The sequence below is a fragment of the Accipiter gentilis genome, chromosome 11 (genome assembly GCF_929443795.1).
Source record: "Accipiter gentilis chromosome 11, bAccGen1.1, whole genome shotgun sequence".
NCBI classification, from domain to species: Eukaryota; Metazoa; Chordata; class Aves; order Accipitriformes; family Accipitridae; genus Astur; species Astur gentilis.
The window spans coordinates 1,009,867-1,031,011 of record NC_064890.1 but is presented as its reverse complement, the minus strand read 5'-3'; the positions used below and the strand labels follow the sequence as shown (position 1 = coordinate 1,031,011).

The following is a 21,145-nucleotide window of genomic DNA, read 5'->3' as shown; positions in this document are numbered from 1 at the left end:
CTAATGTTCTGTCTCTAAATTCTAGTCCTCTTGATTTAAAAAATAAAATATGATGCTCATTTTTAATTCAGCTCCAGTCATGGAAGGACGAATTTTTCAGAAATGTTACAGAAACCTGCTAAAATACACATTCTTCAGATCAACCTTCAATTTTTGGGTTAATTTTAGTTGCGCAAATGGATTCATGTTAAGAGATTTTAAGTGTATTAAAACTGATTAAGCATCACTTTTAAAAATCAGAGCTAACTGCAATTTGAAGGCAGCTGAGATGCATAATTCAGTTGTAAAATAAACAAACGAAAAAACCCACAACTCACATGATGTGCTACAGGAAACAGTGTTTCCTTAAAATGTGCCATTAATGTAGATGACTCTTGTTTCTTGTGTGATATTCTTTTCCCCCCTGCTCCCTGGAATGGTGATCCTCCTACTCTTTATAACTTTAATAAGGGAAGATTTTCTTGAGAGTTTTCATTTCACCTTTAGTTGCTCTGGTTCTGTCCTTTCAGATATCCAAACACAGCCTGTGAACTGCTGACCTCGGATGTACCGCAGATCAATGACAAGCTAGGAGGGGATGAAACTCTGCTGAATATCCTCTATGACTTCTTGGATCACGAGCCTCCTTTGAACCCTTTGCTTGCCAGTTTCTTCAGTAAGACTATTGGGAATCTCATTGCAAGAAAAACGGAACAGGTAGCGATTAGATTTGTCCTGATATGTAAGCACAAATTAATTCACTAACGTTGTTTGTGTTGTATGGCAGTGTCATTGCTACCCTCATGATCTCCTGTTCTTAGAGCTGAAAAACAGCTTGCTGTGCTCTTTAAGTTTGGAATTGAAATGTAGGCTTTGAAAAGTTCTTCGGATTCCTCAATTGAGAGAGATGCTGGCTCTTTTAGATACCTTTGCATAGTTTTGGGTTTAGATCTGTAGTAGCTGGGATATTTCTGTGTCACAGTTAAAGCTTTTGTTTTTTCATACTGAGGCATATTGATGCATCCTTTGATCATTGCCCAGAATCATCTCATTATATAAACAATGCCTCAGTCTCATGCCTGTAAAAGGGGTGCTGGAAACATGAGCTGAACGGTGCTTTAGGAATACATGCGTTCCAATTCAAAATTGATTTTTTTAAACGAAGGCTGTCAGAGAGCCTTAGTGGAATGGAAAATTCTCCAGCTTCACCAGCTTCTTGATGCTCTTATTTCTGTGGGCTTGGGTTTCTTTGTGGCATAAAGGAAAGAAAAGATAGCTAAACAGATTTGATTTAGTATTGTCTTGAAATGAGAGTGTTGTTCTCTCATTCTCTGGACAATTTCTCCAACCTAGTAGCCGTTTTGCATCAAGATTGGTTGGTTGAGACAAGGTGAAGTATGGGAACTTCTGTGTGCCATGTCTGTATGTTGTACTAGCAACTGATGATGACACTTTTATTTTTAGGTGATTGCATTTTTAAGGAAAAAAGACAAATTTATTAGCCTGGTGCTAAAGCATATAGATACATCAGCAATGATGGACCTCCTGCTTCGTCTAATCAGCTGTGTGGAGCCTGCAACTCTACGGCAGGAAGTACTGAATGTGAGAATCTACTACTTTTTTTTCTTTACAAGATTGGGAACAAGGGGGTTTGTTTGTTTGTGTCTTAAAGAAATAGAATTCTTTTTGTCATTTATTATGAGAGCGGATCCACTCTTCTGAAAACTGTTTTTCTTGGTGCTAGAGTCTACACGTTGGTTACTTTGGGTACTTCAGCCTGTTTGTGGCTTGCATGACAGAAGCCTAGTTCAGTCCCTGGCAGTAAAGGATTTTCAACTCATTTTTCCATGTAGCAACCACTATTTACTCTAGCTGTTCTTGCTGTAGAGCTTTGACAAAGGAAATTTGTAATCTTTCCCAGTGTTCAGAGTTTTAGACTGATCGTTTGGGACAGTAATTTGTTTAATTCCTCACCATGTTCAGTGGTGTGTGTGATTTTTGGTAGATGATATCTTGTGTCTCCTCCCTTCCCTTCCTCTTTAATAGGCAGCCTTATAAAATATCTTATTGAGATACTTGGTTTGCTTTACAGGTGGGACAAGTTTTTCTCCCTTAATAGCCCAGTCTGGGTGAGGCTGCCTCATCCCCCCTTTAGTGGGCAGATGTACAGGATTAGAGGAAAAAAACTTCCTTTGGCTCCCTCTTAGTAAACCAGAAGAGCAGTGTGCCATATGGAAAACTGTATACGAGTCACTGAAGCCCACACCAGATTTTATATGTTTGGCAAACTTTGCTGCCTAAGTATTCTGTGTCTGGAGCATTGACCACACCATAGCTTAGCAGGTAAACTTTCTTTGCAGAGACTCAGGATGGATAATTACCATTGCTTGATTCCTCCTCCCAGCCTTATGGTGCTTCATGCAGTACACATACTGTTCAGAGAAGGAAGAAAATACAGGCACACATCGATCCTTACAGACTTGTATGGGCATTGACCCACAAAAGGAAGTCCTCATTTTTGACAGGAAAGTCAGCAGTTCAATTGGCTAGACATCAAATAGTAATACCAAGGAAGAAGATGGGAGGAAAAAGCCTTCAAGAGATGGGCTAATGGAGGTTAATGACGATAGAGGATTCATTGGAAGAGAAAGCAGCTTTGTAGAAAAGGTCCAACCACATCCCAGGCCATGATGGCCCAAGGGCAGCCGGAGGGGTGAGGGCAGGGATTGCTCCCTTCTGCTGAGCACTGGTGAGACCTCTCAAGATACTGGGGCCAGGGTGGGGCTCACCAGTGCAGGACAGACATTGCAATAGTGCAGTATAATATTACCAAGACAAATGCAATTATTTTCTTCTTCCGATGTTAAAATGGCATTTTGATTGAGTAGTGTTTTTTCTGGAGGATGGCTTCCATCCAGGAAACTTCCAAATATCCAGGTTTCCAAATATCAACCGTCCATAAACACGCAGATCTGGATGGGATATATTTTAACTCCATCCTATCAGGTTAATTCTACCTCTTAAAGATTTCACCCAGTCAGAAAAAATGAAAACGAAGTGAAGATACCAAGTGGCACTGGAGGTGTACTTGAAAGTTGGTTTTTGGTTTTGTTTTTTTTTTTTACAAATAGTCTTAATGTAATTATTATCCCCAAGCATTTAAAAATCCAATGGCTTAAGAACTTCTCAGAAAAACAGAAAGTAGTAGCAATATTGAAATTTGGGATTGAATGTTTAGAGAAGCTACTTATCAGCAGTTTTGGCAATATAGTCAGAAACTTAGGTCTCCAGAAAAGTTAATTTACAAGCTTGATTTTTGGTAGGTAATAGAAATAAAAGTTATACTTCATGGACTGCTTTAGCTTTTCATCACTACAGGAAAAAAAATATTGTCTGTCAGCTGGTAGCTAGAACAGTTGCGAATTGTCTGATGTCTCAAAGCAGTCTTCACATTTGTTTGGGATGCTGGACACCTCAGATATCAGACATTCAAATGTCATTCACTGACAGTACTGTATGTCTTTAAATGCCACGTTTAGGGGGTTTTTCCCTATCTGCACATCTTCCTCCATGCAGTAGCTAGTGTTTTGGATAGACATCCTGTGCCATAGATTTTTGGCTAGCTGTTCATCAACTACTTTTGTAGCACAGTGACAGCAATTAAACTTAGTATTTTAAGGTTTCCCTGGTATTGATATACCCTGCTCCTGGATGGTACCTAAGGAGGTCTAACATTACATTAGGGTCTCCGGGTTACATTCCAGCTATTTCCTGAGTACAATGTGAATGTCATCTGAACAACAAAATGCCTTCTGTATTGTGTTTGTGCGACTTAGCAAAAGCTGAAAGCTTTGCTGTCCAAGTAAAGTTTGAGAAACACCATTTTTCACTAGAAAGTGCTGCCATTGAGAGTACATCACTTAGGGGTGTGAAAAGACCACTTTTCCACTTGACATTGCTATACTGGCAAAATCCTGTGAACTTGACTTGGTTTGTTATATATTTCTTGCTGTCTGGAAAGGTATAGTTTTACAGTGTCAGATTTATGAAGATGGCATCTTAAGTTTTAAGTTAAACAAAATCATATTCTGCATAACAAGTCCCAAAGCACCTCTTCTTAGGGATTTGATGTCCTCATTGTTGCTTTGATTCAGTAAGTTAGAGACTCCCTGATAATTGCACAAGAGTAATTCTCTGGCCTTCCATTTTAGAGATCCTTAGACTGTGATAGCTGGATTGTGCTGGTGGCTCTGTTCTCTGCTCTGTTTTCTACTGAATGGGCCTTCTAAAGTGTGTGCTTGAAGTTTCCTTGTCTACTGCTTGCTCAGATGATGTTAGCCAGGGTGCAGGTTCTTACTGTCCGAGTGCAAGCATTTGACTTGGAGCGCTGAGTGAAGCTGGGCCAGTGATTCCACCAGCGGCTGTACGTTGACATTGCCACAGAAACAGGCAGTCCTGCTTTCACCTTCTTACTGCTTGCTCTTTCCATCTGGCTCCTCTTGAATCTTTGCCAGCTGAAGTGTTCATGTGGTTGTAAGGTGACATGGACTAGGGAATTGATCCAACTGAAAACACCTCGCTTTCGTTTGTATTTTTTGCCAGGATTGTTTTCAGCCTGCTCAGTTCCTTGGTTTGGGTTGGGTTTTTGTTTTGCATGGACTTGTGCAATGGTAAGGGAGAAGAAAGGACCAGAAGATAAGTGGATGAGTATGAGCAGAGAGAAGGTGGCAGTGCCATTTTATATGTTCTTAAACTATTTGTAGAACTACAGTTTGTGGTGGTTTTCCCCTTTCTCTTCCTTGATCTGTAAATGAAGGCGTACAGTTAACATGAAAATACAATAATTCCTTATGCATTTCCTTCTGTTCATGCATGACAGGAATGCTTTGTTCATGTAGCTCAGATTTTGTTGTTTTGGAGAGCTGTGCTAACAGGAGAAAACTTTGCTAGCACATGCTGTTCCTCCATACTTCTGTCCTGAGTTTGACAGAAGCACCACTGTACAAGGAGGCCTCCAAATTCAGCAGCCTGGGGGTGGGTGCAATGTAAATGAAATAAACTGTTGTGTACATTGAATGTTTACAGCTCTGTCTCCTCCCTGTTTCTGGACGGTGACAATTGGAAATACTAGAATAGTCTTCCTGAGAAACCTCTGAGGAGGTCCTTCCAGCCTGCTTGTCTTTCAGGCACCTACGTTTTGATATCCTTGGACAAATCTGGCATTGTGCAGATGGATGACAGCATATTCTCTTTGATCGGTGTCATTTGATCCTGGAACGTCTCTGTGGATTTGTGAAAGAAATAATATTGACTTTAAGTAATTTACTTCTTGAAGCATTTTTAATATCGGGACAGATAAGTGACATCAAAGAAGTCTGTCCTCTGTCTATGTGTTATTAGTATAAAATCTTACATAGAAAAAAAGCAGAGAGGCACAACTGCTGTGAGAAGATTCCACGTCTGATTTTGCTGGCATGTACTGTGAATTTATGTGAAGCAGATCCAGTTATTGTAGATATCTCTTCTGCACTTCATCTTCTCATGCTTGCCTTAGTGACAGAAAGTACAGCCTCTGTTGTATAATCTTCATGGAGAAGAATTAGCCTGCCTTCCTGATTCAGGTCTGGAGGAGAGAACCTGCTATGGCTCAGCTGAAGCACAGCGTGTCACTGGGATCTCATGACAAACCCCACCTTTGGGCTGCAGAGTGGGTTACACCATTCAACATACCTGACATGGTTTCCTTGGTAATTGGGAGAATGTGATCCCTGTGATTCTGAAGAGAAATCTGCTTGTCCTGGCGAAGAGTGCCCAGGCGTGGACCATGGCTTGCTAGTGACTTCTGTAGAAACCCCTTGTGAGCTCTGTACCACTGTGGTTGAACTGGTGCTCCAGTTTTCACCTCCTGTAGCCAGGGCATCGTGTAGCCTTTTTGTCAGAGTCTACCATGGGTAGTGATCACAACACGGAACTTCCTCCCCCACACTTTTTTCTGTTGCTTTCACAGGTAACAAACTGCAAGTATAAAAAGGGCATATTCTTCCTGCCATCTTTACCCTAAAGAAACAGTAGCTCCCAGGCCTAGACTAGACTAATGCAGATATCTTTCTCTTGTATTAAAAATTGTCCTACTACAAGATCAGTCCTCAGTGGAGGAAAGCTTACAGTGAATACTTCAGTGAAGTGACTATTCACGTTGTGATCCTTGAAAGATCAGACAATTTGGTCTGTTGATTGTCGCAGAGTCCCTTGTTTGATGACCATCTTAAATAATCAAGCATGAACTTTCTTTTACTGTGGCTGATTAGGAACATCCAAGCCAAAGTCACACTCTTATTAGGTATATTTTCATCAGGTTTTAGAAAATTAAGTTTTGTTGATGTCCTAATATAACAGACTTTCTTAAGTATTGACCTTGCAAGACTTCAAAATTTCATTCATAGCATAACATTGGTTATGCAGGTTGTGGACCCTGAGAAGGTCCAAATGCCTCTGCAGTGCAGGTCCCATTAAAATAGATTACTCAAGGCCTTAGCTGGATGAGTTTTCACTATCTCCAAGAGCAGAGACTTGTCTGGGTCCTCTTCCAGTGTTTGATCACCCTCAAGTGGAGATTATTTTTTTTTTCCCAATACCCAGTTGGAATTTCCCTTGTTGCATTTTGTGCCTCTCATCCCATCATGGTACCTCCAAGACCTGTCCCACTGAGCAGCCGCAGACCACAACAGGGTCTCCTCTTTGCCTTCTCTCTGGGCTGAACAAACCCCACTCTCAGCCTCTTGTCCAACCTCATGTGCTCCAGCCCCAACCACCTTAGGGGCCTCCATGGGACCTGCTGCAATATTGCAGTGTCTGTCCTGTGCTGGTGAGTCCCAGGCTGAACCAGTATCTTGATGGGTCTCGCTGAATGGAGGGGAGCAATCCCTGCTCTCGCACTGCTGCCTGCCCGCAGGCCATCAAGGGTACAGTGCTTACTCCTGGTGTAATAGGTCCACTAAGGACCCTCTTGGCCTTTTCTGCGAGCTGTTCCTGGCTCCTTGACTCCCCCCGTTACTCCATCCCTTATGCAGGACTTTGCATTTTGCCTTTCTTGAACTTCTGAGGTTCCTCCCTTGAGCTTGTCTAGGTTCCTCCTCTCCTGCATATCAACTGCAGCCCCCAATGTGGTATTGTTCACGTAAGTGTTTAAAACACTTAGGAGTATTGGTTGCCACTATTGACTCATTTTTTACTGGTAACCTCTGCTGTTAGGCCTACCCAATCCTTGAGCCTAGTAGCAGGTTATGTGGGAGGGAAGTCATCACAGAGAAGTGCTTAGACAGAGTGGTCCATCCCAATGTGCAGAAAGTCAAGCAGGCATGGGAGAAGGTCTGCATGGGTGAGCAGGGCACTCCTGCCTGAGCTCACGCACACAGAGACAGCGCTGAGATGGTGGAGCGGGGATGGAGCACCAAGGAGTGGCAGTGAGAGGCTGCCCGAGCAGACATGGATGTTGTTAGGAAGTCCACAGCTCAACTAGAGTTGGACCTGGCAAAGGATGTGATGGGCAGCACAGGGACTGATTCAGGGCTTCACCCTAGCAGGGCCCTGTAGCCACTTGTGATACACCTGAGATGTCCGTTGGCAGTGGTATCGGTGCACACGTGGCGTCAGGAGGAAGGAGCAGTCGTCCAAGGGCTTGGATGAGCCTTGGCAGTCTCCCCACATGCTGGGGGAGTCTGAGCTGCTGGCAAGCAGCATGCTTGTCAAAACAGCAAATCTGGTCGCGAGCGGGTTCTTCGTTCTCTGCAGAAGGGAGTCTCCAGCCATGCTCCTCTGCCACTGCCTCTTCCTGTTGGTGTGAGTTTCAGGCTCGGGTGGCTGTGATGACTCCCTTGAGGAAACCCGTTCCTCTTGCCTGTTACCGCCAAGCTGTTAATGCCTATTCTGTAAGTGCATATCTCCTGGCGGTGAAAGAGCTTTTCTCATGTTCCCAGCTTCCAGCCACTCCTGACCTGGGAGTCTCCATCCTCTAATTCCTGTGTAGTCTCTGGCTATTTCATCTTCCATGCAAAATTAGGGTCCAGGAAAACCTGACTGTTTCCATGGTCTCTGCAGAAAACCCCTGTTGAAATTCTGTTCATCCAGAATATATTATGTTGTCTTCTTGCCTCTGCCCATAACTCCCATCACCTGGCAGCACAGTGCCTTGATGAGAGTGCATGTGCTGCAGGTGAGGGACATTATCTCCAGCAAGGAGAAGCACCAGGTGCTCCCTGCTGCCTGCGACCTGGTTGCCCCCACCCTCACTCAGGAGCTTCATGTGGTTGAGTCCTCCCATGTGCCAGATACAGTTGCCCCAGCTGGTGGTGGGGACCATGCTCTCTTGCGTGCCACCACTACGGTTACACAGATCTTGCAGTCCCATGAAGCCTTCAGCAGCACCTCCACACCCCCTTCCATGCCCACTGCCTCACTAACTGCCAAGTCCCAGTTTGCCTGGACCAGTTTGCCATGTCCCGCTTGTTCTGTGGTGCCTGAGCATATGTGATACATGTGCTCCCCAGCAGAAGCCCAATGCTCCCTAATCAGGAGGCAGCAAACACAGGAGCCTGGTTTGTTTGCAGGCAACAAACAATGGCTACATCAACCACCTCCTGCTTGCTGGCCCTGTGTCTTGCAGTCTTCCTGGAGAATAATTCAAGTTGCACATATGTGCAAGTGTTCTGTCCGTGAATTCCTTACAAGTGTGTCATTCATCAGTGAGAGTAAACACGCTGCCGAGTTGCGTGTGGTCAGAACAGTTTGTGTTTCAGGTGTGACTCTTTTCAGGGAGATGCTGAGGATAATGCCATTGTACTTCAGTCCACGTAGGTAAGTCGTGTAAGTGTCACAGCTTTTATTTGAGTCTTTTTCTTGTGGATGTCAAAGTTCATCTCTTTGACAACAGCCTCAAGACAGAGGAATTGATCTCTTCGAGGTTTACTAGGTGCTTCTTAATTTACCAAATTTTGGTATTGCTCTTCTGATCTTAACAGATTATTTCAGTTGGGTTTTTTTTGCTTTTGAATTTCATTTTCTGTGTCCCTCAGTTCCCAGGAACAGTAATTCCTTTGTTCAGATGAATGATCATGCTTCCCCCTCTCCTCAGTACCTCTCTCTCTGGCCATCCAACTCCCCCCAGAGCCCTTTATTATGGCAGTCCAGAAAAAAAGAGCAAACCTTCTTACCCTTGCTTACTGTGTAACTCCCATTTTTAATTATTAAGGCCCCTAGGCCCAAGCAATGTAGGACTTTGGGGAGAATGTTGATACAAAATAAAGTTTAAACTATGACGGAGGACTGGGATTTATCTTGCTGTGCTCTGCAAGGGAAAGAAAATACATTTAATGTGGGGATGTTAATAAGTAGTTTTCTTCTGGGCTGTGGAAGTTGTAAGGGTAGATGGAACTTCGATTGGTAAAAATACCTCTGCTGACACGGATTGGCAGGTAGGTTCTGCACGAAGCAACAAACAGGCTGAAACACCCACTGTACCATGTCAATGGAGCTTATGATTTGACGAAAGGAAACTTGCAGGTAAAAATGGATATAAGTGTGTTTGGTTTTTTTTACTGAAATTGTGCAATTTGTAATAGTGTGGGAATACACAGATTGCAGTCAAAATCTGGGCTTGTAATCATGGTGCTGTGCAAACATGGGGGGTGTGACTGATGATGCAAAATGAAACATGCAGATGTAGCACAGAGAAAGGGAGAGGAGAGATGGGTAATTTTATTGTTACAGAGACTACCAGTACGCATAATTGATAGATGAGAGCAGCTGGTTTTTAGAAGATATAAATGAGGAGAATTTCATTCATCTTGATGAAGCTGTTTTGGTAAATTGCCAATTGACAGCTACCTGAGCTGTCATCAGAAGACTGAGTCTTAGGATTTGAAAGAAGTATTTCCATAGTCATATCCAAGCACAGGAAAATGACAAAAGATGCTTGCAGACTAAATGAGCCAAGAGGGAATGAACAGTTGCTTTGTTAGTAGAAAGGAGATGGCAAGACTGATGTATTAAGACACAGCAGGGATCGACTCTATTGTGATGGTCTTGATAATTTTGATGCTGGGAAACAAGAAACCAGTGCACGAATCTGAGGAGATAGGTTGGTAGAGAGACTGTTGAGGAAAAATGTCTTAGGAACCCAGTTTTTCAACTTCTGAGTAAACTGGATGTTGGGAAGGAGAAATTACAGAAACCAGATCTGAAAATATGGTCTTGAATGAAATACTTGGTTTCCCAGCTGTATGCTGGGAAGATTTTTGGACAACATAAGTATTTTTGCAATAATAAGGTACGTCAGAAGGGAGATAAAGTCAGACATTTTAGACTTAGTAGGAAAACAGTATTATTCATGGGAAAAGTCACTAAAAATGGTGATCTGGAATTTTTGTTTTAAGTCAGACATTCATTGTACTCAGCATGGTATTGGAGAGGAGAGGATGAAATCTGTAGGAGGGTTATTAGAGCAAAGCTGGTAAAGAGTCGATATAAGGATTATAGTTGAAGTTGTGTGAATAGATAACAAAAGAATGAGCGTTCAAGGGAAGAAGATATGCAGAGAGCCTTCTTAAAAAGAAGTGGAAGGCAGGAGATTGTTCATTTTCTCCATGACTCATCTGAAGAGTGATGGAAGATTATATCATTGCAGAAACCTCCAAAGTCTTTTACCTTTTAATTAATGTTTGGTCAGTTATTTCAAAAGCAACTGAGAATGCATTAGTTTGCCTGATTTGACTGATTAGTTTGATTGATGTTAAGACATCTAGCAGTTTGCCTGGAATGAAGACCATAGAAATTTGAGTGAAAATGGTTGGGTGGAAGTGAGAAGTTGAGCTTGCAGATGAAGCTGGGAGGGGAGAGACTGGAACATATCATTTGCAGATGGCATACTTGGTTTGCATGCGGTCAGGAAAGGGAGGTAAAGCGATAGCTTGCACTAAGAACAGGAAGTAGTCTGAACTTGGCATAGAGCAAGGAGGCAAGGTATAACAGCAGCATTGTTATGTCATCTCAAAGTCTGAGAAATTATTTAGTGTAAACAGTAGTAAGACTGTAAGAATAGGAAATGGTAGGAGAAGAACATGTTGATAATTATGCTAATGCTGCTTCAGATGAGATAATGTTTGACTGATCTATTCAGTGTTTTCCAAAGGTATTTAGGTTTTCAGTTCCATGGGCAGGGTGTACATGCTGATGCAATTTAAAATGCATCTCTATTTATGCCTAGGGGAGCTTGTATACTGCCTGTGGCTTTGATGATGAAATAGAAGGAAAGGGCTTTCCCTTCTTGAAAAGCCTGTGTTATGCAAAGCTTCTCAAAGATCCTCTTGTTTTGAATTCTGTGATATCAATCAAGGATTTTCTTCCCTTTTCCTTTCCCTCCAGTGGCTTAATGAAGCAAAGATTATTCAGAGACTTGTGGAACTGATCCATTCAAGCCAGGATGAGGACGTGAGTATTACAAGACTTAAGTTTTGTCTTTGTGGGTAGCGGGTCCTGTAAGGTCCAGAAGACTCTCTCTGCCTCTATGATAATGCCCAGGTGACTTATGGAAGGAGATAATGAGGATGGTCTGTATGGGTGGACATCCTGTCCTCTGGTTGCTCAATACCGAAACTTTTGTTGTATTTTTAATCTGGTTTTGACTTATTTTACTACCAATTTCTTAGTTCATTCTGCCACTACATCAGTTCTTCTCAATACCTACAGTCAGTGGTAACTTCCTTGGTTTTAAGTAGGAACCTGCTGTTTGAAATGGGCTGTTGAAAAACTTTTGAAATTAACCAATTTGCTGTAACTTTCAATTCTTTTTAGACAATAAGTAAGTAGACATTCAGTTGTAAAATCTACAAGATGCAGTTCTCTGACCCCATGAAAAAGACATGCTGAGTATTAAATTTTGAGTGCTTTTTTTTTATTTTTTTATTCTGTCAATAATTTTCACAAAATATCCAAGCCAGGAGCTCTAGGTCTGGGTTTCAGTTTCCTACGCTATCATTTCACGTTTGGGTGTTGTCTGCTGTCCCTGATGCTGAGCAGGAAAAACACAAGGAAGCGTGTTGATCTCTAGCTGGCCTGCTTTGGCTTAGGTGGGGATGGCGGCACTTGTTAACAGGTTCCTGTGAGTGCCAGCAGCAAAGTGAACTGGATGGCACAGGATTCTTTTGGTGTAGTGTCAATGCCAACACTATGATTCCCTCATCTCATCACAGCAAAAAAAGCCCTTTCTGAGAGAAAAAATGGGAAGTAACACGCTGATTTGTGTGCCTTCAGCAGTGCTATCTTACGGATAAATGCTAAATTACAGCATAAGATCTTACGCATACAGTAGCTACAGAGAGTCTTTGATTGATAGACAGAATGAGACGATTAATTTATCCAAATACTACTTTAAAGCCTTTTAATACATAGTAATTAAATTGTAAAGGGTTTTATCAAGCCATTTATTCTCTTCATGGAGGAAACCTCCTGAGTCGTGAGAAGTAAGAATGAAATACTTGTATTTGAAATTTGCAAGTTAACACACTTGATCAGGAAGATAAAAAAAGAATCCTCACTTCCTGAAATCTTCAACTGCATTTAACTGTTAAGTTCAGGAAGACCTCTTTGATTTTAAAATCTGTTAATGCTTCTAATAATTCACATCAATGTTGTATTTAACAGATGAATAGGCTAGGGCGTGGTAACACTTGTTTTGAAAAATTCTGATTTATTCAGTTTCTTGTATTCCCAGCGACGTTAAATTTTCTCTGATGGCCAGAACGAGCCATGTAGAGACATTAGCACTGAAACATGTTCTATGTCATTGTTTACAGAGGCAATCAAATGCTTCCCAGACCCTGTGTGATATCATAAGATTGAGCAGAGACCAGAGCAATCAACTCCAGGATATACCTGAGCCTGATCCACTTCTCACAGCACTGGAATCGTAAGTACCTGTCAGAGGACTGTTGCTAAACTAATTGCTACTAATATTGTCACTTACTGATAGCTCTCTAGAGACACAAACTATGCATGTCAAGCCTTTGCTTAACTCTTGGCATTTGTGCCAACCATTTAATATAGCTTTTAAATCATAGCATCACCTAACTGCCTCTGTTGAGATTTCTGTGATTTGTAGCTCTGTATGAAGGCAGGAGATTGGGGTTAGTGATCCCCAAAGCTCACAACCTAATTCAAGATGAGGTGATACTAGTGAGTGTGTTAAAACACTCATAGTGAATTTGGAGAAAGGTGAACTGCGATGGCAATAGTTGAGGCAAATCCCACAAAGACAAATCTTAAAATTCCTGCATGGACAGTGTTCCGTGGAGGTTTAATTTGGATATTAGGAAAAATTTCTTCACCGAAAGGGTTGTCAGGCATTGGAACAGGCTGCCCAAGGAAGTGGTGGAGTCACCATCCCTGGAGTTATTTAAAAGACTTGTAGACATGGCACTTAGGGACTAGGGTTAGTGGTGGACTTGGCAGTGCTAGGCTAACAGTTGGACTCGAAGATCTTAAAGGTCTTTTCCAACCTAAATGATTCTATGATTCAGTCATACTTGGCTAATCAGTGGCTCTTAACTGCCCACTGGTGAACATGCTGCATGTACCATATAGACGGGTTTCAGATCATCAAGTTGCAGTTCTTCAAAATGGGGAAGCAAATGCTGTGACAACAGAAGGAGTTTCTCACTGTAGTACCTCATATGTCACCATGCACATTGTTTTGTATGGGGCACTATCAGTTTGCCTTCCAACCTTTGCTGAGGTCTGCTTACACACTCAGTGTCCTCTGGCATGGTGTTTTGGCTCCCGAGTCAAATATCAGTTGTAGATTTCTTAACTTAAGTGAACCTTGGGTTGCCTGCACTTCCACAGAGATCAGGTGGTGCTGAGATGCTGCCTGATACATCTCATCAAAGATTGCCTGCCTGCCTGTTACTTAGACTGAATCATTAATCTCCCTGGTTTTATTCTACAAATTTGGTTGAACCCTGAAAGAAGTAAGCCTGCACACTTTAAATGCCTCCCTAGCCCTCCTTGATCATTCAAAAAGTCATTCCATTTATTTGTGGTGTTAGGGCTAGACAGTGACAAATCAGATCTCCTCTCTCTGTGTACCATCCCTGTGGATCTCTTAATACACTAGAGTTGGTGTCAGCTACTTCTTTTTCCTCAAAGCCCAGTCACCTGTGACTGTCATGAACTCTCATGTCTCAGAAACATTGTGCAGTGCTTTAGAGATGGCACATCGCAACACAGATACCTAATTGGTTTGATCATTTTCTACCTTCTGATTGATAAACTTCGCAGACAAATTTGTGAATAGAGATACTGTTGTCTTTTATTAGGCCTGGTAGTTTGGCTGGAAAATGTAGAAAAGCTGTTTTGGTTCATGTTTTGTGATGCTTGCAGATGATCTTGTATAACCTACTTGAAGGTAGTCTGTCACTAAGTAATTGTGGGGAGGGGAATCTACTGATTTCCATCATTTGGAAACTGTTGGGGTGTGTTGGGTTCTTCTAAAGACGTGATCGAGTTATAAATGGCACTAACATACAGTTAGCAGAAGCAGCATTTGTAGTGTTTCAGTTTTTCTAAGTTGTGTTTGATAGGTGTTCTCTTGAAAAAAGGATGTAAGGATGCTTGTGATCCCAGCTAGAGTTGCAGAGCGCTTTACAGAACCTGTGGGTCTATGTCCAGACAATTTGCAGTGAAACTTGGAAGAAGTTTTTTCATTTGAAGTTTGGTTTTGGTTTTTTTTCAAACGCAGAACTAACTTCTCTAGTATTACTGGGGGAATATATTGATAAGAAGCTTTCAAAGAGTATTTTTGTTAGGAGTTATTTCCCAAACAATGTTAAGTATGAGTTGTGTAACAGAACATGTTGATTTTTTAAGTTTACTCTATTCCCTTGGCATTGTTTCTTTGTAATGTAGCTTTAAATTATTTATGTTAGCATGTTTACCACTTCCTACATTTGCTTCAAACCTAAGAACGTTTATGGGAGATTCAACATGAGATTGAAACCTAAAAAAGGCTCTTTTAGGCCTAAAGGCACCACTTTGACAGAAAAGGGATGAAACAAGAGGCTGGCAATCAATAATATAGCATCTATAACTAGGGCTTAAAATTCCTATTTTCCACGTTTTTGTTGACTCGTAGCTTGCTTAATTTATGTGACATTGCTGTTATTTTCTCCTGATTCTGAGCTGTCAGTTCATACATGAATATCAGGGGCATCTGTTGGGACGGGAGCTGATGTGAGTAGGTGAAAGCAGGATGTGAGTCGTGCTGCACACAAGCACTGAAAAGCCATGGGCTCTGCAGATGTGCACAGGATCTTTCATGGGCTTGGTGTGTAACTCTGCACCTGCTGGGAAATGTTCTTTCTTAAATGCTTCATTTCCTTTACTGTGCCTACAGAAATAAGGCAGATCTGGCCTTTTGTCCCATGGCCTGCCATAATGCTTTCTTGTCAAATAGCACAATGTTGGATTTTCAGTGCAGATTGCATCCTTTATTGCAGAGCCTTCAGCATCTCATCAAGCCTGTAATAGTTTTGAGCCCTTTAAAGTTTGGAGATGAGCTCCAGCTTGGCTGTTTCACCTGGGAAGCCCAGGGCCTTTAATGAGGGTCATGGTTCACTGTGGTGGGAGGTGTGGCGGGCCATGGAGAATGCAGTACTTTCAGACTTTTTCAGTAATTTTAGATTTTCTTGGTAGTTGTAAACTTTCTCAGTAGTTTTAGAGAGAGATGTGGACCCCTGCTGTGTGGGGGGGCAGAACATTGCTGCCCATGGTCTTTCGTGAGAGCCTTGGTGACACCAGTGGTATAATTTAAGCAAGTTTCCTTCATTATACAAAGAATTATACAAAGCTGCAATTTGAAGATTGCCTCATACTATACTCAGATGGTCTTTAGCTTCTTCCCCCTCTCCCTTCGCTCTCCCTCCCAGTTGCCTTCACTTCTCTGGTGCTCTCTGTGTATGCACTTTGCATGTTTTCAAGGACTACCTGTAACTTCCAGGAGATAAATAAAAACGTTTTTGCACTTTAAAAAAACATTTCGAAGAGTCATTATACCACTTCACTGCTTAGAAGAAAAAATACTTTGAACGAAAGTGATGTTTTGCACAACTTACCTTTCTGCTGAAGGTCACATCTCATTACTTTTCTTGGCTAATTTTTCCAAGCATTGCTGGTAACCTTTGATCTTTGGATAAGTTTTTTTTAATCTATGAATCATGAATTAATGATCAGCTAGTGCAGCAAGAAGGAGCCATGGTCAAGGTTATGGAATAAATAGCAAATCTAGATTTTTCAATAACTGTTGGCTGTATGCAATGAAAGTGAATTCAGTTAATCACGGTAAACTGTTACTTCTTTTTCCTGACTCTGCCTCTTGTGCTTGTGCTGATGGAGTGTATTTAGTTGCTACTTATTAAAATAATTTTCTCTCATGCATTATTCATGTATTTTACATTTTTATCTCGTATTTTATTTATACAAATGTAAATGAGATTTTTTTTTCAAATGCTAGAAAATAGTAAAAATTAGGCTGTGAACTTGAGTAATACTGTTTTTAGCTGGACATGTGACTTAGCAAGTCAAGAAAGGCACTTGATGAGTACTGGATTTTGGAGGACTGTCATTAACATCCTCAGAATTAGCATGGGGAAAGAATCTGAATACAGAGGTGGAAGCAGGCACTGCTGCAGTCAAGTAACTGTAGACGAGTAACAGTGCCAGCCTGAACCTCATATTCCTCATATCTATTATTCATTTAGCGTGGTAAATAGTGGAGAGAAGAGTGGGCTGTTACTTTTATGCTAATTCTTCTTTAACACTAAGGCCATGTCAGAATAATTTTTAATGCTAGAAAGGACCAATGTCATTATTCATTCTGACAGTCTTCAACACTTCACTTGGTGATCCCTCCACCTGGCCCCAAATCTGTCAGTATTTGGAAGGCATTCTATCTTGGTTTAAGGGCTCAAAGAGGTGGTGAATTGATTAAGATATTTCAAGGGGATAATAGCTAAGACTACTAAAAATATGCATATTATTTACAGTTTGCATTTGTTGGCCTCTGTTTCCAGGTGCTGGATCTTATTATGCCACTGGCAAATGATAAGCGTCAACTTCTGCTGTAGTCTTCTGTGATTCTGATGGATAATTTTAGACCATCAGCTAATAGCTTCCTATTGTCTTTAATAAATTAAATTGACTGAGTTAACAATTGGGTTGTCTTCCAGTTTATAACTAAGAGGTATATCCTGTTGATAAAGGAGAACAACAATTTGTTTTGGAGTCTAGGTGTATATAACCAGGTCTTGCCTTAGTGATGAGTAAGCGAGTTCAGAAACCTGGTGTAGAACCAATTCTTGTCATATGAAACTTTAGAGAGGAATGTCTTTATTCTTTCTCAAAAATAAAAAAATAAAAAAATTGCAGCCCTTTTTTCCAGAAGACCCAGAAGTGGGTATTTTGTGAATAAAGTAACTGCCAAATACCTCTAATTCTTACACTGCTAATGTGTTGATCAACAGGCAGGAATGTGTAGAACAACTCCTGAAGAACATGTTTGATGGAGAACAGACTGAAAATTGCATAGTGAATGGAACACAAGTTCTTCTAACATTGCTGGAAACAAGGCGCTCTGGGTAAGTTAGCACTTGCTTCCCTAGCAAGAACAATTTTAGGAACTCGGATCTAGTTTTACTCAGTCAAAAAAGAAAATTTTTTGGCCTAGTGTGAAGTGCTGTCTAGAAATGAGTACAAGAAAAACTGTTTGGTTTATTGATAAAGTCACTGTATCTCATGGCAGCTGTACCAGTTGGCAACTGGGCCCTTCTATGGGCTCTTGTAGTTCTCTTGCACATGTATAGCAAAGTCTTGTCTGCAGTAGCAGAGGTCTTGCAGCAGAATGTATGCAGAATGGGGGAGGAAATGATACATCGTGCATAATCTGTGTGATGATGTGTGCATATATATATATGGCTGTATAGTTTTAATTTTGTTTTTTTAAATTATATCTGCCTTTTTTTTTTTTTTTGTGGAGACAGAGGAGAGAAAAGGCAAAAGAGAGTTCTGGGGAGGAAGGGAGACATTGAAAATCTCAATTTTTAAAAAAGGAGAAAATAAGGAAGAATGAAGGAGATGATGGAAGATTAGGAGGAGGTACTGGAGGGTAGGACAGAAGATGGCACTGGGCAAACAAGTTGCTAGTCAGAAAATCATGTGCAGGTTAAAACTGAAAAGTTGAGATGCTAATTCTGCTGTGTCTTGTGCCAAAGATCTCTGAAGATTTGTAAGTTGGAGGCTTAGGGGTTCCTATCTAGCCCATTCCTGCCTTGCTGGAATTACATTTCATTACTGAAATGAAAGCATTTCTTTTATTCCAATGTGAGACTGCTGTTGGAATGGGCTAGTAATAGTTGTTGTAATTTACTGCTTGCCAATAAAGAGGTACGATAATGAGCACAGCTACATGCCTGCTCAAGGTTTTCATCAGTTAGTATATTTATGTACATCTTTTTGAACACTTGTGGAAGGCTTAGAGTTTTTAACAAATGTTTATAGTTAACTCTTGCTGATGTAATTTACTTTTCAAACATTTGGGAAGTCTTAAAAATCAGGAAGCACTTCAGTAATTTGTCTGTTAGCTCTGCAGACTTCCCACTCATCTCATTCACAGTTATGTGAATATCATCTTGTAAATGATATATTAATATAATGAAGTTATGTAAATATATTCATTAGCTGAACATTATTATTTTTCATATTCATAGCTATTTTTCAAAAGAAAATGACCAATATGGACAGTGTGACTGGAGACCATTTTAAGATTTTGTCAAATCTTAACTGTTGTGCTTTTCTTCTTTACAGGGTAGAAGGACTGATGGACTCATACACTCAGGGATTTGAAAGGTCTTACACTGTCAATAGCAGCATCTTACATGGTATTGAACCAAGGCTAAAAGATTTCCACCAGCTGCTGCTCAGCCCTCCCAAGGTAGGGCATCTCAGCCTTTCTCAGGAGCAAATGGCTTCTGACCTGCATTTCAGGGTTTCCCTTTCCTTACACACAGGCTTCCTGGATATTTTCTGAAAGTGCCATATGCTGGAACCAGCAAACATCTTTTGAAGAAAAATGCATGCTTAAAGTTTATAATTCAGGTGCTTAGGGACTGGGCAGTAGGAATTTTGAAAGCCATTGTATTCAAGTAAAACCAAGAAGTAGAGATACGTTGGGACTGGTGTCTTGTGTAAAGATGGTTAAGGGGTGAAGAGAAAGGAACTTTTAGTTAGTGGATATTTTGATTTTAATCTTCGGTTTTGGAAGTAGAAGTCTCACAGTGGTTGCACAACACTGTCCTCTGTGTGGGAAGGTGGTTTAGGTTTACCTGAAGAGAATATTTATGAAATGAACTACTTATGTTTAGTCAAATCATTGTGCATACACACTCGAGAAAAGGAAATGTTGGTCCTCGCTGAGGTACTCATTATCTCTTTCTCTGATAGAAAACAGCAATCCTAACTACGATTGGTGTCTTGGAGGAGCCACTGGGGAATGCTCGTCTTCATGGATCTCGTCTAATAGCTGCTCTGCTTCACACAAACACTCCCAGTATTAATCAGGAACTATGCAGACTCAGTACCATGAATTTATTACTTGTGAGTAATACAGCGTGACACTGTGTAAGGGGAGAGGGGGCATAACTTTAAACTGGGAACATTTTTGCTTCCCCTTTTCATCTGTTCAGTGCAAGGTAGTTTGTTTTATGTGTGCCAGTGTCTAATTATTTTTCTAATCTGCTGAAAGTAGGAACATCCATCCTTAGAATAGCTTTCGTAATAGGAATACAGATGCTTAGTATTTTGAACTGAACCTCATGCTTCAAATTAATTGTTACAGGAGTTCAGTAGTGCGTATGCAAAATAGTCTGGTTATTGAGAAAGCTTGGGTATGTTGTGTGTATCAGCTCGCATAATACTGAGGGGTGATCTTTTTGTCTAGCTGTGAACAGGGATGTGTTCTGAAAACTGCCAATATAACCTGGGCAGTCTTTCAGAAAATTATTTTTATACCTAGAAACTATTTAGTTAATATTTTTCTTATGATTAATTCAGCCACAGAATAGATAACTCTTTTTTTCAGTGTGTCTGTGCTGTGAGCCCTAGCTGTGTATGAGAGTATTTCCAGTGTGCTCAGTTTTATAGGAAAGTATACATTACAGCAGAGCAAACAGAGCACATTCAACTATAAGTGGATACTGAGGCGTATAAGTAAAATTGTTTTAGCGGAATTGCTGATTAAACAACTGGTTGGGCAGTGTTCTAATATCATTTGATTGTTAAAAATAGTAAGATACATCTAGAGTGAATTTTTTTCCTCATTTTTTTCCAGGACTTATTTTTTAAATACACATGGAATAACTTTTTGCATTTCCAAGTGGAATTGTCCATAGCAGCTATTCTCTCACACTCTGTGCAAGAGGGAAAAACTATTACTAATGACCTAGAAAGCAAAGAAGAGGTGCTGAATGGAAATGTGGCTACAGAGAACTTAGAGACTCCAGAAAACAATACCGAGAATATCATGGTTACTCATGTAAGTCTCGTTGTGTCACCTGAGAATTTTAGACCGATTGATTCAGTCTGCATATGCATTAACAAGAAAATGGTATGACTAACTGTTCAAGAGCATGGAGTTTATTTAAAAGTGTCTAGATATAACTTGGTTCTGTCAGTTCTGGATGGAAGTGTATTTGCTATTGTACATTTGTTTTTAGCATCCAATTACAAAATAAACATACCACCCATCTCATTTAATGGGCTTGTGAATCCATTATTATTTAATTTTTTTTTAGTAAAGAAGCATATAAACTTTGGACAAAAAAAAAAAAGTAACTAAAACTAGTTAACTATGTTTTAGCTTCTGGATTGTGGCCCCAATGATGACAACTTTTTGTTATGTTTGTAAAATGACAACAGTGTTCTTCATTACTGCTCATGTGAAGCCCAAAAGCAGGCTGAAGATGTTTATAGGTATTACTGTTTTCCCAGGATCCTCTGAGAAAAAAATTGAGAAAGAAGAAACTTGAGCTCTTGGGAAAGATAAGTGCTGAACTTTAAGTTCTTG

At 40.7% G+C, this 21,145-nt stretch overlaps 1 protein-coding gene across 5 annotated transcripts in view; it reads left to right on the top strand.

Moving 5' to 3' along the window:
• PPP6R2 (protein phosphatase 6 regulatory subunit 2) overlaps positions 1-21,145 on the top strand; it is a 122,391-nt gene that overhangs the window by 56,289 nt on the left and 44,957 nt on the right. For all 5 annotated transcript variants that reach the window (XR_007507609.1, XR_007507608.1, XR_007507610.1 and 2 more), the window contains 8 exons: positions 510-696; positions 1,444-1,581; positions 11,398-11,463; positions 12,828-12,940; positions 17,550-17,663; positions 18,889-19,015; positions 19,525-19,677; positions 20,411-20,614. Coding sequence is in view for 1 of the 5 variants with exons in the window: in XM_049813562.1 (XP_049669519.1) it covers positions 510-696; positions 1,444-1,581; positions 11,398-11,463; positions 12,828-12,940; positions 17,550-17,663; positions 18,889-19,015; positions 19,525-19,677; positions 20,411-20,614 (1,102 nt within the window). In the remaining 4 variants the exon portion in view is untranslated. The remainder of the gene's footprint in view (positions 1-509; positions 697-1,443; positions 1,582-11,397; positions 11,464-12,827; positions 12,941-17,549; positions 17,664-18,888; positions 19,016-19,524; positions 19,678-20,410; positions 20,615-21,145) is intronic.